At 38.1% G+C, this 15098-nt stretch overlaps 1 protein-coding gene across 1 annotated transcript in view; it reads left to right on the top strand.

Annotated features, from left to right (window-relative positions):
• PTPRC (protein tyrosine phosphatase receptor type C) overlaps window positions 1-15098 on the top strand; it is a gene marked incomplete at both ends in the record, with an annotated part of 121808 nt that overhangs the window by 61681 nt on the left and 45029 nt on the right. Inside the window, 7 exons of the mRNA XM_080698742.1 lie at window positions 2974-3108; window positions 4124-4267; window positions 7300-7487; window positions 8078-8186; window positions 10526-10738; window positions 12879-13004; window positions 14112-14249. Coding sequence (XP_080554868.1) covers window positions 2974-3108; window positions 4124-4267; window positions 7300-7487; window positions 8078-8186; window positions 10526-10738; window positions 12879-13004; window positions 14112-14249 — 1053 coding nt within the window. The remainder of the gene's footprint in view (window positions 1-2973; window positions 3109-4123; window positions 4268-7299; window positions 7488-8077; window positions 8187-10525; window positions 10739-12878; window positions 13005-14111; window positions 14250-15098) is intronic.

Genomic DNA, 15098 nt, shown 5'->3' with positions numbered 1-15098 from the left:
TAAATCATTTTTAAATCATCCTGTCACAATTGAAGTATGATCCTTAAAAATGTCTAAATCTTGGGTAAGTAAGCTTAATCAGCGAAGATTCTGCCAATAAATTAACATGTATTACACAAACATGCAAAATAATAAAGGAATTAAATTGCAGGTGGTTAATTAATTACACTAATGAAATGTTATTAAAAAGACATTATTTATTTATGACTAATCATATAGTTGACATTACTAAGAAGGTAAATAAAATCATTAAGGCAATTCTGACTTAATAATTAAAATGCACATTTTTGAGTGAGACCCATTTGACATATTTTGAAAATTGAATTATTATAGGAATTATATTTGTCATTAAATGAAAATTTTTTCTCAATAAGGAAAAGACTATATAAATGCTAATAAAAAGCACTTTGAATCTGTATAAGAACCATATTTATTTTACTTTTCAAAAGATCTAATATTAGCTGGGCATGATGGTGCACGCTTGTAATCCCTGTGCTTGGGAATTGGAGACAGAGGATTGCGCAGGTTCGAAGCCAGCCTTGCTGGCTTAAGAGACCCTGTTTCCAAATAAAATATAAAAAATAGTGCATCCCGGAGGTAGAAGGGTTCCATCCCCAGTACCACCAAGAAAAAAACAAAACAAAACAAAAAACAACAACAAAAAATCTAATATTTAAGTCATTTTTGCTTTGTAGATTGTGAGAGATTTATGACACCACATAAATAAAATTTATCATCTTTAACAGAAGATAAAATTACTCTCAACAACATAAATAAATTTTGGAGAAGAGGGATGGGTAGGGGGTGGAGTGGAGAGTGGGTGTTTCATATGGTGGATGACGAGTCACAGTCAAGAGGGACTTTCCATGATTTCTGTATTGCTTTGGTCATAACAAGTTTCCAAATGATGAAACCAGGTGAGTTAAAATTATTAAGTCACCCCAAGAGCAAAAGAGAATGGTTTCTCCCAAAGATCGCCATCAGAAATGTCATCACAGAGAACCAGGTGAGGGTTCAGGGACAACATGAAATTGGCAATTGGAACATATATCTTCTAAACTTCAATTCTACTTATGAAACCAGAGTTTAAGTCTGGCAAGGATATTGAGGCTTGTGCATAAAAGACTGGTTCTCTAAATACTCGGCTTCATATACCCAGGACTGGATGGATTTGCTCTGCTAGAGGCATTCTTTAGGAATGCTACTCTTAGAAATAGCATAGCGCTGTTATAGGTAGCACTGGGAGTGATTCTCCTACTTCTCTTTGTAATTCAGATCTAACAAAAGACTGGGAAATGCATCAGTCAGGAGCTTGTTGCAATACTTCTCTCAGCACTAGAGAACCTGGGAACCCTGCAGACCCTAAAGTTGGTGTAACCTACAAACAAAAACAAATTGATAATTGGCAAATCTATAATCATGAGAGTGAAATAAGATTAATTGAGAGAATATAAAGCTCCTTCTTTCCCCACTCCCTTTCTTCGCTCCCTCTTTTCTTTTACTTATCTTCCCTCCCTTTTACTCAGTGCACAGTCAACTGGAGAATACTATGGGCAGACTTCCCATTTGACCCCAAGACTGGACCAGGCTAGCTACTGATCAACCCTTGGTTGGTTATGTTGGCGTCTAATCACAAGTGAACGTTTGTTTCTAAATGGACTCATTTGCAAGTTACCTGATCATGACATTCTTGGTATTGAATAGTTTCCTGGAGAAAAAAGCATATGTAGTAACTGCAGCACTATCACTTTGGATTTCTGCAATCAAAGAAAAGTTCTGTGATATTCCATATGCGCTGGCAGTGGGGCAGTGCAGAGCAACTCGGATTGCTGTAATCTATAGTCAGTAAAAATTGACTGCTTTACTTTTAGTATCAATGAATGAAGCTAGAGGGCTTTTTTTTTTTTGTATCAATCCCATATCCATTTTTTGAATTCTCTGTCCAGATATTTCAATTTTATTTCTGAATTTTCTCCTGTTGCCACACTCGTAATTCTTGTCTAATTCTCCCATCCTCTTCCTCTTCCCATATTTGGGCAACTTGAGCCATTTAAGTCTCTTTTACTGAACCTTGTTGGACTGAATTAACAAAAATATGTGTGTCATATCTCAGCTTTTTGATTAATTAAATATTAAAAACATTTTTGCCATATGAAGAAAATACACATAAAATAGAAGATTAATAAAATATTGCTCTATAACCTTAAACAAGTTAAACATAATAAACATAGAAAATTTATGGAAAAACCCATATCTCTATTGTCTCAGAGATCATGAGTTAAAAAAAATACAAATTTGAGCCAGGCATGGTGGGGCACACCTGTAATCACAGTACTTGGAAGGCTGAGATAGGAAGACTGCTGGTTCAGGACTGTCTTCAGCCACTTAATGAAGCTCTCAGCAACTTGGTGAGAGCCTGTGGAAGTCCTATAGAGGAGCAAGCAAGACAATCTAAAGGAGGAGAAAGGAGGGGGGAAGAGGAAAATCTCTAAAACACACAATGTACTTAAACATATCGAAGTCAACCATCAAGCCAAGCAAGGGAAGGAGGGATGGGGAGGGAATGGGGTGGGAATTGGGTAGGGGTTAAATCAGTGATGTGTACATGTATGTACACACAAGTTCTTTACCCCAATATGATGTATGAATATAATGCACCAATAAAAATTAAAAAAATCAAAATTTAAAAGAATAAAAAGGACTAGGGTATAGATGAGAGGTAGAATACCCCTATCAGTACACTCCTTCCTCCAAAAAAGCCAGATTTGGTGTATTTCCACATGTCATATATATATGGTGTGTGTGTCTCTCTGTGTGTATGTGTATGTGTATGTGTATATGTGTGTGCATGCACCTGTGTACCAACACACACATCTTGATGGACAGGGGGTTAGTTCACTCAGATGATCATGCATTTCAAGATATGACTCATATATTTATGTCTTTTTCTTTCGTCTCCCATGAATACCACAGGACTGAACACAACACAAGAGCCCGGTGCTCTGCCTCCAAGCAGCCCCTTAACTGCACTCACCACGGCAAGCTCACCCGCAAGCACCTCTGGAAGAGGAAATGCCTCCTGGGAGTTCACGCCTGCCCCCAGCCCAGGTGATCCTTCCAGCAGGCCCCCTCCCCCAGGCTCTGGATAATGCTAGCATTTTTTATTTGATGTGACAGTTTGATGCAGAGATATAGGAAAAACTTGTGTAAAAAAAAAAAAAAAACTTCAAAAATGATCAAAACAGCTTCTCTTTAAATCACATGCACAGTTCCTACGGATGTGATTTTATTCAGGTGAAGGAAGTGTAGGAGCTATTGGGCATCTATAGAAAGTTGGCTGGCAAAACTAATGCCAGGGTGTTGTTAGGGAAAGGGAAAGGGAAGGAGTGAAAACAGCCCTAAAAAAATCAGGAGGGAAAGTTGCTCCAGCATCATGGACCTCCATGTTCTTCATCAGCCTCTTCGTTGCTGACCACGCAGGTTTCCCACAGCCCCAGACAAGTCGCAGCTCCTTGTTTTAGAGCTCCGTTCATCTTCCCTTCCTCAGCAGGTGCATGGGTGTTGAACTTTTCCATTTTTTGTTCTATTCCAGATTCAATCTGTTGTACCTGCCAACATGGCAGTTAAATACATTGTGTGTTGATTTACCTGTCTTTATTTTTCCATATTGGATGCCCGCTTACCTTGCCTGCCCATTTTTCAATTTCTTGTGCTTTGTATGAGACAGTAGTCTTCCAATAGACTACTGTCTCTTGGAAGATTCCATTCCCATTCTGCCCACAAATAAATGTCCCAGCATTAGCTTGTAGAGTGGATGTAGCATTTTAAAATATTGTAGTGATTTGACAATCAAAAAAAAAAAAAAAAAAAGCATCTGGGAAGCTGAATTCTCAAAGGCTGCACCCAGCCTGGGGAGCTCCCAGGAATCGAACCTACAACCAGATGGACCATCAGCCAGGTGAGCTTCAACACTGCCGGGACCTTTCAATACAATGGGGGACCTGGCACTTTGATAAACTGCAGTAGCACGTGGCGTTGCTGCTTGCTAGCTAATCTCTTCGCATTTGAACTCAACACCTGCCGCTGGGGGATATTGATGCTCTATCTCAATTTCTCACCTCAGGTGCCCTGCCCTCTCCGCCGCCTCACCTTCTCACGCAGGCCGACTCGCAGGCGCCCTCTGCCGGAGGAACTGACACCCAGGCACTCAGCAGCAAAGCTGCCCTTCCCACACTCACGCCCACTCCGGGCACATGGGAGCCCTCAGGTTTGCGCATCCTAATCTAGACTTGTGCAAATACAAGAGTACACAACCGCCGTATTTAAGAATGGTGTGAGCCAAGCCAACCACTTGTTCCAGCGTGTAGTTCACTTGCAAGTTGATAAATTTGGAATGCTTTAGTGACCCTTAGGATAAGAAACCACAGAACAAAGGTCATTGTAATAGAGGTAAAATTTGAGGCAACAGCAGAAAACGTGCTCAGGAGGAAACATTTAGAACATTCTGTATTTCTTTATATTTTTAGCAAATATTCTTGTACAGTGAAAATTTCTTTTTGCTAATAATAAAGAACAACAATCATGTGTCTTTAAGAGTGCAAATCAACAACTAATGGTGAAAAGCATGTGACTCCTTACTAAGGACACTAATCAATGTTATTTAAAGAATAAAGGAAATATTTTTTTATTTGTCCCATTTAAACATCAAAAATTATTTTCAGATAAACATCTCTGATTTCATAGCAATGCAAATATTATCTCTCTTTGTCTTTTCAAAATCAATGTTGAGATCACTTCATGGTGACAATTTTAGGCATAGGAATTTATGCCTAAAAATCTTTCTCAGGTTCTAATTTCATACAGACTCATATATAAATCCAGTGACTTGAGAGCTCGGGAGTTAGAGATACGTACACCGGGCCACCATAGCTGGCAGTAAAGTGGTCCTGCTTCAGGAAGGAACCCAGTAGGGTAATTATAATTTTGAAGTGTGAATACTGCTCCCTTGGCAAAAAGAAAAAAAAATCATTTCAGAAAAATCCACACATTTTAAACACCCAAGAGAAGAGCCACCCTCCCCTCCTGCCTCTTCCTCATTCATTTATTCCAGGTATTATGATAATTATAGTAAAAGGATTGGAAGATTTTAGAAAATCCATAGACTCAGAAGTTGCAGGGGGCAGAGGCTATCAAATAACCAAAAGAGACTCGCTCCTGGGGACTGATAGACACACAAACTGGTCTGCTCTGCTCTAATAAAAATTCTTTCTCGTATTGTGGTTAATTCCACTAATTCTGTTCTGTTAAGATTAATAAACCTAGCTGGATGTGTTGGCACTCGCAGACAGGAGGATAAGCCTCAGTGAGACTTTCAGTAACCTGGCAAGACCCTGTGTTAAAACAGTAAATAAAAAAAAATCAGATTGGGGGTGTAGCTTGGAGGTAGTATGCCCCTGGGTTCAATCCCTAGTACCAAGAAAAACAAAACAAAACACAAGCTTAATAAACCTAATTAAAATGGTGAATGCCACGCCTTAACTGTGGCTGAGATTACCTACCTAACAAGCAAAATGTAGTTTGCAAATAAGGAGGGTGCGGAGAGAATCTGGAGAGGTTAGAGGAGGTGCTCAGGACAGCGTGGGGGACAGAGGCTACTTGGGATGAGAGGAGAGAAAAAATGAGCAAGAGAAGGAGAGAGAAGGCAGAAAATGCTAGAGACAAACACTGCTGCTTTGAAAAGCTAGAGGGTGAGTTCTACTTTCTAAATAACTTTTTAAAAGGATAAATAGACTTTGCTCTTCTTGTTTGTTCTGGTGGAGCCTCCTCCAGGTCCAGAACTGATGAACTGATGTCTTTTATTTTCTTTCTATTCTGGGGTAGTTTAGTTAAATGTGAATGTTTAGTGACTTTTTATTTTATTTTATTTTTTGGGTGGTACTTGGGTTCCTGGAAGCCCTTCTACCTCTGGGTTACACTCCCAGACCTATTTTATACTTTTTAAATTTGAAAACAGGGTCTCTTAAGCCAGCGCGGCTGGCTTCGAACCTGCGCGACCCTCCTGTCTCCGCCTCCCAAGCGCGGGGATTACAAGCGTGTGCCACCACGCCCAGCTAGTGACTTTTGAAGGCTGAACTGGAAGCTCAAACTGAGTCTGGAGGGAGATGCATTTCCAATTTCAAGAGTGCACATGTGTTAAATTATGAACTGCAGGATAATTTGTAATTGGGAAGTGCTTGTATACTCACATCAAAGCCGTTTCCAGAACACACATACATGTGTCACTGTTGAAATACAGAATCGGGCTACAAATGGAAGACTAGTCTGATATCATCAAACCAATGACCCCCTGGGATCCTGACAGTAAAATAGCCAAACAGATTCTTGAATAGGAGCTACCTCCTATTTCTCTTGCTTTGACAATGGCAACTAGCATGGCACTTGTCACTGAGTAGGCACCCATTCCCTGTGCTGTAGGAATGGGTGTCATGCCTGGGTTAGAAGTAGTATGCATCAAGTCTACAATGAAAATTCTTAACCATGTACTATGTACAGCTTCTAAAACACTAGATTCTGTACCACTCAGCTCATATATGATTGGAAAAATAAGATAAGCATGTCAGTACAATGTAAAGTATATTAGTTTCAACCCTATTTGACCTCCCTCCTCCCCTAGCCAGGGAGCTTACATAGAAAAAGTGGAATCGTAACCTTCAGCCAGAAAATAAAGAACTCTGAGCTCAGCAGCGGCACAGGCAGAAGCCAATTCAGCTCTATTTTAAGAAAATTAAGACTGGGCACCTGTTCACAGGGACCTGTCCCCAGAGAGGCGCACCCAGGCAAGGTTCTCAGCAGATGCCAGGTCCACTTCCTCCTGGGACAACCTTAGCAGCCTTTTGTAGTCAGAGTTCCACTCTAGTCTAAATGGTCTCAGCATGACAGCCTCCTCCCTCTCTGCTGCACTGATGTATTTTTTGGTATTGCTCAAGGCAATTCCCAGCAAGAAGGCATGGCTTCCCTGGTCTATGCAAGCTATTTCCTGAGGCCCCAACAATTTTTTTAACTAGTGGTCTGATTTCAAGGCTGCATAGGTTTCTGGTTGCCTTCCCCTAAATTCACCTTTCTCATAAGCCCTCATATAGATAGAACAGATTCGGAGAATGCATATATGGTGGGAGAGCAGATTTTCTTGATTGCTAGATGTTCTGCCTTGAACTTTGGTAAGCATGCTATGTGGGCCGTCTGGCCACTGCCATGATGTGGAAGGACTGATGATAGTGTTGATGGCCCCTTTGATTGCAGGTGTCGCAGAAGGGAAAATAGTCATCACCTCTCCTGCAGACACAGCCTTCACCTCTGCAGCCACCCTAAGCCCTGCACGCAACAGCTCTGCTGCCTTACCCACACGCACCTCCAACTTCAGCACCACAGATAACTCCTCAGGTTTGACTATGGCGCTCCAGGTGTTACAGGCTAGGCAGAGTCAATTGGTAACTCAAAACTTGAATGCATCTTGATACTAAATTAGGCAAAAGGGGCCTACCAGAGTGTGTTAGTAATATTATGAAGATTCATGGCAAAGAGTAGACAATAGACTTCAATGTCGTGTAGCCTTGGAATCAAACCTGGCACCTTCAATTTTCCAGCTGTTTTTAGGTTAAGTTACTACTACTTTCTGAGTATCAATTTTTTTCCTTCTGTAAAAAATGGATATAGTAATACTCATTTTATAATATTGATAGGAGGACTAAATATGCAGAAAATCTGGTATGTAGTAGATAGTACAAAAGAATAACTGTTTACTCTTATTGGTATTCGAAACAAAGAGAGTCCTATTTGAAAATGATTTCATACCAGGTAAGAATTGTTCTGGGGAGTAAATAACTTTTCTTTGACTTATAGAATATTTGGTTCAAATTTCTAGAAATATTAGTTATCCAAAAGGGCTATTTGTACATAAATTTTTGGTTCACTTTATTAGTTTAAGACCAACTAAGAATAAGTTAAAACAAAGATGCTTGGAGCAAAGTTTTGATTAGGAAATTTTATTTGCTAAGACGTTTTCCCCTCACCCTTCCAGGTGACAAACTTTTATTCTTCTGTTCGTTTCCTTGCAGATTCCAACTCTCCGGGCACTGCATTATCCACTCCAATATCTACAGCAAGCACTGCCCCTTCAACTACACTAGGTGACAACCTAACCTTCAGTCATGCAGTTATACCTCCGCTAGGGCTGGGGAGGCTCTTGGAGCAGGGCTGTCCATCTGCTCTCCCTTGGGTTCTTTCTCTGAGCCTTAGACACTTAACTAGGTAGCAGTGTAATAGCTGGGGAGGTCAGGCCATAGTGTTCTTGTATTGTAACAGTCACATCTCCAAAGTGTTGTGTATATTATGAAACTCTGTATGAAAAATGACTAAATCCATTAGAATTTCATTCTCTAAGAATGGGTCTAGGTCTTAGTGTGCAAACGACAAGTTCCATCAAATGGCTCTCCTTTCAAAGTGAGGAGGAGCAGAGGATCAATGGGAGTTTCAGTAAAGCAAAGAGGGAGCTTGGTGGTAAAGCAACGGGGCCTCCCAGGAATGGCCCTGGAGGATCACAAGCTCAAGGCCAGAATCAACAAGTTAGCAAAGTCCTTAGCAAGACCCTGGTACAAAACAAAAGTTAACCGGGTGTAGTGGCACACACCTGTAATTCCAGTATTTGGGAGGCTGAGACAGGAAGATCGCAGGTTCAAGGATAATCTCAGCAAGTAGTGAGACTCTCATCAACCTAGTTAGAGCCTGTTTGAAAATAAAAATAAAATAAGGCTGAGAGTGTTTCTCAGAGGTAGAATGCATGTGGGTTCAATTCCCAGTACCAAAATAAAACAGAAACAGAAACAAAATATAGAATAGGGCTAGCAGTATAGCACAGAAGTAGAATGCTCCTATATCACACACACACACACACACACACACACACACACACACACACACAAATACATACATATATAAAATCAATCACATCAATCCCCAGAACTACATATAGATATATACTATAAAATATATTTGGCAGTATGAATATTTGGCCACAATCAAATGTGTACCAAAAGTCTTAATATTGTTATTATCACAGTTTTATATATACAAATGTATATATACTGTATATAAATTACAGTTATATATATCGAATAAATTTGTAAAGATTTTTCATGAAACTAGCTCATGAATTTATAACATTTGTAGTTTTGAGATCAAATTGTGCTATTAGGCAAACTTCACCTGGTGTTAAACCTAGCTAGCTAGACTTTACAACTTATAAACTTAAAACAGCGAAAATTGCCTTTCCCTCAAATTGCTAGAGCAGTTATTTTCTAAAGCAAAACTTTAATAATTTGCCTTCTTTTTCTCTCTTACAGTGGCTCAAACTAAGCAATCATGTGGTAAGTTTATTTACTTAAAGGCAGTATGTGTCACTTTCAAAGAGCACTTTTTTTTTTCCTTTCTCATTCTAAACTTTCAAGCTAAATTCACTGGCTCTAATTTTTGCCAATGACTAACTCCAGTATTCGTCAGTGGCAAGATGCTTGGATTTCATATTCAGACCTGGCTTTGAGAACCAGGGTTACAAATCACTAGCTAGATGACTTTGCTGAAGGCAGTTAACGACACGTTACGTATTTGAAAAATGGTATGATAACAATTTGCTTTGGGGAGGGGTCAAGGATCCAGTGTGAGAAGTATAAAATGTGGATAACACTTTCAAAGCTTATCAAGAAGGAAAAAAAAATCTCCATATCTGCTCCTCTCTCTCTCTTTATTGCATTCCAGTACAGACCCTGGAAAACACTTTATATGGATCCCTTTCTCTATTTCATCCACCTCTTCTCTGCCATCATTACTTCCTTAAACTCTGTTCGTAAGTCCTATGTGACTACTTACATTTTTTCCAAATACAACCTCTCCTGCCTCTGTGTCTGCCCCTGCTCTTTTGCTTCTTCTCTACAATTTTGCCCCATCCCTGTTCTCTGCCACTTGTATTTTTTTATACCTTTCCCTCATACAAATGTGCATGTGTGTGTGTGTGTGTATACATACATATATGTATGTTTACATACATGCATACATATATACATGGTATCATATATGTATATACATATATATACAAACTCACATATATGTGTGTATAAAATGTATGTGTCTGTATAGGTATATATTTATTTTTTAATTTTTTAATTTTATGCAGTACCAGGCATTCAATCCAGGGGCATTCTATTTCTGAGCTACACCTCCAGCCCTAATTTATTTTTTGTTTTGAAACAGGATCTTGCCAAGTTACTGAGGGCCTCGCTAAGTTGCGAAGGCTGGCTTCAAACCTGCCATCCTCCTGTCTCCTCTAAATCTCCTGATTTCCTCTAATTTTATGTTCTTGAGAATATTTTGTTAGTGATTTGACATTTTTGAAAATATGTGTCTAGGCATTTTTATTTAATGTAGTTTTATTTACTCTGAGTGAAGAATAATCCTCGCTTCTATTTTCTTTCAGATGAAAAATATGAGACAATCTCTGTGGATTACGTATATGACAAGATGAATAAATCCTTCAAGGCAAAGTTAAATTTTCATGGTCAAGACCCATGTGACTCTGAGTATTGTAAAAACGGGTTTTCGCAACTAAAAGAATGCTCAGATTACACTATTGACATATCTCACAGTTCATGTGCTCCACCAAAAACATTAAAATTGGATGTGCCGCCAGGTAAGTCTCAATTCATGTCTATTAATGTATTTATAATCGCAGTGCAATTTGATGGGGACATTTTTAGGGCCTCAGAAACCCATCTAGTAGGAGAACAGGGCTGAGGGAAAGAAAGTTGATAGTGGATGAATTTTCTGCTCTCCCAACCTTATAAAAATCATAGGGCAATACGTGCCTTCTCTTTATATCCTGGACTCCACCTTCTACTTGTTTGGTTTTTTTTTGTTTTTTTTTTTGTTTTTTTTTACAAATGCATTCACATTGTTTAGATGAAACTTTTTCCATTAGATGATTATATGAAAGGTTTTTATTTCTCTTCTATTTAACCTGTTTTAACTCTATTTAAAAAGAAGTGTTCTATTTTGGTACTGGGATTGAACCCAGGGGCATTCTACCTCTGAGATTTGCCAACCCTTTTAATGAGGTTGATCTTGAACCTGTGATCTTCTTGTCTCAGCCTCCCAAATACTGAGATTATAGGCTACAGGCATGTACCACCATGCCCAGTTGAGATATGTACTTATTATCCTTTTATTTACAAGTTTCTCATAAATGTTAGGGTAGAACAGAATTAAGGATTTGATGTTTATAAAAAAAAAAGAATCTTTTCAAAAAAGAAAAAAAGAATTTCAATCACATTAAGGATGTCAAGCTGATTTTGCCAAACTGAGCCACCAGCTGGAAAGAGAAGGGACTGAAGGTCTTCACTGAAGCATTTCTTAGGAAAATGTATTTGGGGAAAGGGTTTCATAGACTGTGTAAGAGTTTAAAGTATCTCACATCATTTAATTATTCAAGAATATTGAGAAAGTTAATAATCGAGAATTTTTTAATATGTAAATAAGTTAAAATCTGTTGTCTTTTGAAAAAAATTCATTTAATTTATTCATTCTCCCTAAATAATACTGAAAATAAACACAGAAAGCACTATTTAGCCGGGCATGGTGGTGCACGCTTGTAATCCTCGCACTTAGGAGGCTGAGACAAAAGAATCGTAAAGGTTCGAAGCCAGCCTCAGCTGCTTAGAGAGGCTCTCAGCAACTTAGTGAGAACCTGTTTCCAAATAAAAAATAAAATAGGTCTGGGAGTATAGCCCGGAGGTAGAAAGCCTCTGGGTTCCACCCCCCCCCAGTAACACACACACACACACACACACACACACACACACACCAAAAAAAAAAGAAAATGGCAATATTTAAGGATTCTTTCTCTAAGAGGGAAACCCTCAATATTTTATGTGACAATTGTTCAATTAATAAATAAAAGAAGCTGGCATGGTGGCCCACATATATAATCCCTGTACTTGGGAGGCTGAGACAAGAGGATCACAGGTTTGAGACCAGCCTCAGCAACTTAGCAAGACACTGCTTCCAAACAAAAAATATCAAAAGAGAACGTCCTTGGGTTCAATCCCCAGTACCACAAAAATAACAACAACAAATAGAAATAAAAGAGTTTAACCAGGAATTTTGGCACATGACTATATTCCCAATACTTGGAAGGGTGAAACAGGAGGATTGTTGGTTCAAAGTCAGACCCCTTTAATTTAGTGAGGTTCAGCAACTTAGCAAGACTTTGTTTCCAAATAAGAAATAAAATAGGGCTGAAGGTGTAGCTTAAAAATAGAATGACCCTAGGTTTAATCCTCAGCACCAAAAAAAGAAGAAAAAAATAAAAGAGTTAACAAAATAAAGAAGATACAAAGAGAAAACGAAATGAAATGTGCAAAAAGTGTAATTTTATTTAGATATTTGTTTGAGTTTTATTTTTAAAAGAATAATTTATAGATGAAAAACTATTAAAATATATAATATTAAAAATAAGAAATACTGATTTCCATGATGAATGACAAATGTTTGAAGCGACAGCTAGGCTAACTACCACAATTTGATCAGTAGGCAGTGTCTACATGTATCAAAACACCACAGTGAACACCACAGATCTGTGGGGTTTGACAATTATAAAGTACAACTAATAGCAATAATAATGAACTAAGTACAAGAAGCATCAAAGTTACTGGAGCTTTGCACTAGCAATCTGAATATTGCTAAAACCCATGTTATAATTTCAGTGACTTTAGAAGGGACAAGATACTCATTAAAATGTATTAATCAAGTTTATTTCTGTTTCTTCTTGCCAGAGGAAGAGAAGTTTCAGTTAGTTGACTGCACATCAGCTGAAACAGCCAATACTTCAATTTGTTTAAAGTGGGAAATAGGAGAGCACTCCTGTGATAAAAATAAATTCACCTACACATCTAAATGTGGTAAGAGTATAGCACTGACCAAAGAAATTTTTGTTGTAGGAAGTTTCTAGATACTGTATTCTCTCCCTTCCTGCCAGCCTCTTGTCTGTCTTGTCTTGTCTTGTCTTTTCTTTTCTCTTTTCTCCTTCCTTTCTTCCTTCCTTCCTTCCTTCCTTCCTTCCTTCCTTCCTTCCTTCCTTCCTTCCTTTCTTCCTTTGTGTCAGATATGTTTGGAGTTAAATAACTGTGTTATCTATTCCACTGAAAAAATTCACAAAATGGATAAATATGTTGGAAAGCAAATATAACAAAGGCAAAAGCTTATTAATTTAAGTAATTTTGACAATTGTTATACACCAGGCATTGTTGTTGATTGTGAGAGAAAGGTATTATAAAAGAATGTATCTTTTATACTACATCTGTTAGAAGGGGAAGTCAAATCAAATCTAAGTGTTTGCTTTGTCAAGACTTCAAGAGTTCGCTTTGTCAGGCTTCCATCACCAAAAAGCAAACACAAGTTGGAGAACCTTTTGGTAACAGGGCAACAGTAGCTGCTCCCAGGAACAAGTTTGGGTTTGGATTGAGGGATGGATAACTGAGGCAGCATTGCTAAGAATGTAACCAGATGGACTCTCTTAGTTCACGGTGTAAAGCCACCTGCCAGGCCATCGCTGTGTGCACACACATGCACACGCGAATACTCACACAGAGCATGGAGTGTGGATGGCTGTAACCATCGCGCTAAGGGGAAATTCATGCTACGGAGTTAGCAGTACGAGGGAAGCAGGCGCAACCGTATGACAGTCAGACAATACAAACATGATCATCTGGAACATCTGTTTCTGCAAAAGCTGAAGTGTAATCTCTGTTTCTGAGCTGAGAATACCTGAGCTAATGCGTCATTCCGTCAGTTAAAGTAGGGACACCCTCAAATTAGGTTAGACTTGCTCAATATTTTCTTAAGAGGCGAGCATAGCAAAATTATTCTCAGAATTTTGATTTAGTATTTAAACCATTTGCACAAGTTTTCAATGTAATGGGTGTTAAAGAATTAGAAATGTAGAATTAGAATAGAGAGCTATATGTGGCATATTAATTTACTCATGTGCGATACTTTTCTTCTTTCAGGTAATTCAACTTTCAATGGGGAAATCATTGAATTAAAAGACTGTCTTCCCCAACAGAAATATGAATGTGAATCAGAAGTTCTCTATAACAACAAAAAGTACATTACTCAAACTAAACTTATTGAAACAGATTTGGGGAGTGAGTATGTTACTTGTATTTATATATAAATTTATTGTCCTTTTCATATTCTTATATTTTTTAAATCACAGGAATTAGTGAAATGTTAGAGAACAATTTTTTCAGGTTTCTTTTTTTTTTTTTTTTTTTGGTTGTACTTGTTGTTGAACCCAGGGGTGTTTTACCTCCAACCTATACTTCTAGCCCTATTTTATTTTTTATTTCGAAACAGGGTCTCACGAGATCGTGAGGTTGCTGAGCCTGGTCTCAAACCCACAGTCTTTTTTTCTAAGCCTCCGAAGTACTGGGATTATAAGCGTGTGCCACCAAGCCTGTTTGCTTTTCATTAGTTTTTAAAATTTAAAAATAAATGACTCAAGGCCCAAACATTTCTTTTTTTTTTTTTTTTGGTCATGTTGTTGCTCAAATTCTAGGTTGTTATAAAGTCACAATGGAAATGGAATTAAAATAAATAGAATACTTTGCTTTCATATTTATTTTGTTTCTCTTTTTTAATTGCAATACTGGGTAGTGACAATTGTATGATTCTGTTTCTATAAAATTCCTGTAGTAGGCAAATCTATCCAGTCAGAAAGTAAACTGGTGGAATAAGGGGTTAAGGACAAATGGAAAGTGACAGCTAATAAATATGAGGCCTCTTTGGGGTATAATGGAAGATTCTTAAAACTGATGTAAAATCAACTCTGACTGTATTAGAAACTGTTGAATTATATACTTTAAATGGATGAATTATAAGGTATGTGAATTAACAATAAAGCAAAAAACAAAACATTATGACCTTTATTATCATGGTCTGACACAAATTCCTTTTCTTTTCTGAGTGAATTAACTGGTTACATTTCTTCTTCT

This window comes from Muscardinus avellanarius (assembly GCF_963383645.1).
Source record: "Muscardinus avellanarius genome assembly, chromosome: 7".
Lineage (NCBI taxonomy): Eukaryota > Metazoa > Chordata > Mammalia > Rodentia > Gliridae > Muscardinus > Muscardinus avellanarius.
This window is presented reverse-complemented; position numbering and strand designations above follow the sequence as displayed.